The sequence below is a fragment of the Pteropus vampyrus genome, unplaced genomic scaffold, assembly GCF_000151845.1.
Source record: "Pteropus vampyrus isolate Shadow unplaced genomic scaffold, Pvam_2.0 Scaffold690, whole genome shotgun sequence".
Taxonomy (NCBI): domain Eukaryota; kingdom Metazoa; phylum Chordata; class Mammalia; order Chiroptera; family Pteropodidae; genus Pteropus; species Pteropus vampyrus.
Window position 1 is genome coordinate 57,627 of NW_011889471.1, and position 840 is coordinate 58,466.

General features: G+C 57.9%; 1 protein-coding gene across 1 annotated transcript in view; it reads left to right on the forward strand.

Annotated features, from left to right (window-relative positions):
* MYOM2 (myomesin 2) overlaps positions 1–840 on the forward strand; it is a 103,160-nt gene that overhangs the window by 44,108 nt on the left and 58,212 nt on the right. Inside the window, exon 24 of the mRNA XM_023526072.1 lies at positions 832–840. Coding sequence (XP_023381840.1) covers positions 832–840 — 9 coding nt within the window. The remainder of the gene's footprint in view (positions 1–831) is intronic.

Genomic DNA, 840 nt, shown 5'->3' on the forward strand with positions numbered 1-840 from the left:
GCTTTCTGCCTGAGTCGTAGTGACTCGGGCACCTGTGTGTCCCCCATTGGGCTGGAAACCCGAGGTCCCCTTTGTGCTCCCCGTTGCCCCAGCCTTGAAGGTGGCAGGAGCTGCTGAGAAAGCATGTGAATGCACAAAGGCCAGGCCGAATTTGGTGCAGGACAGAAACGCCGGGAAGCTGCAGGAATGAGGACGTCCTCGAGGAGACTTTGCTGAGTGCCACTCAGTAGCGTCAGGACACCTGCCAGCTCGGCACCATAGCCAGCCCCAGGAGCTGAACGCCACGGGCTGACTTTCTCATGAGAGAGTCCACAAACATTTGTTTGGCATTTATCGCCTGCCAGGATGGCGTTAGGCGCTGTGTGGCGTTGCAAGGATGGGTGACAGCCCCGCTCTGAAGGAGTCACCCTCTAGCAAGGGAGACAGAGGCAGGAAGGCAGTCAGACCCAAAGTCCCATGCGGGGCAGGTGGGGGCTGCCGGGAGCCCACAGGACGTGCACCCGACCGAAATCCAAGGACAGTCCAGGAGTCCTGCCCGAGGGAACATGAGGGCACAGGGCTGTATCCAGGTGAAGCCACTGCGGTGAGCCGGGGACAGGCCGTGACAGGCGCGTGCTCGGCAGGCGCCATTCTGCCGGAGCCTCGTCTCCCCCGCACGTGCCCCTTATTTGATGTTCAGTTTGCCGAGACATTTAGTGGATACAATTTGTGTGTGTGTGTGCGCGTGTGTGTGTCACAATCCCTTAAGATATAATAGTCGATGTAGCTATTCAAAGCCAGAGATAGACCTGGAAGAAGAGATTTCACTGTGCGATTCTGTCTCCTTTCCAGACACACAGA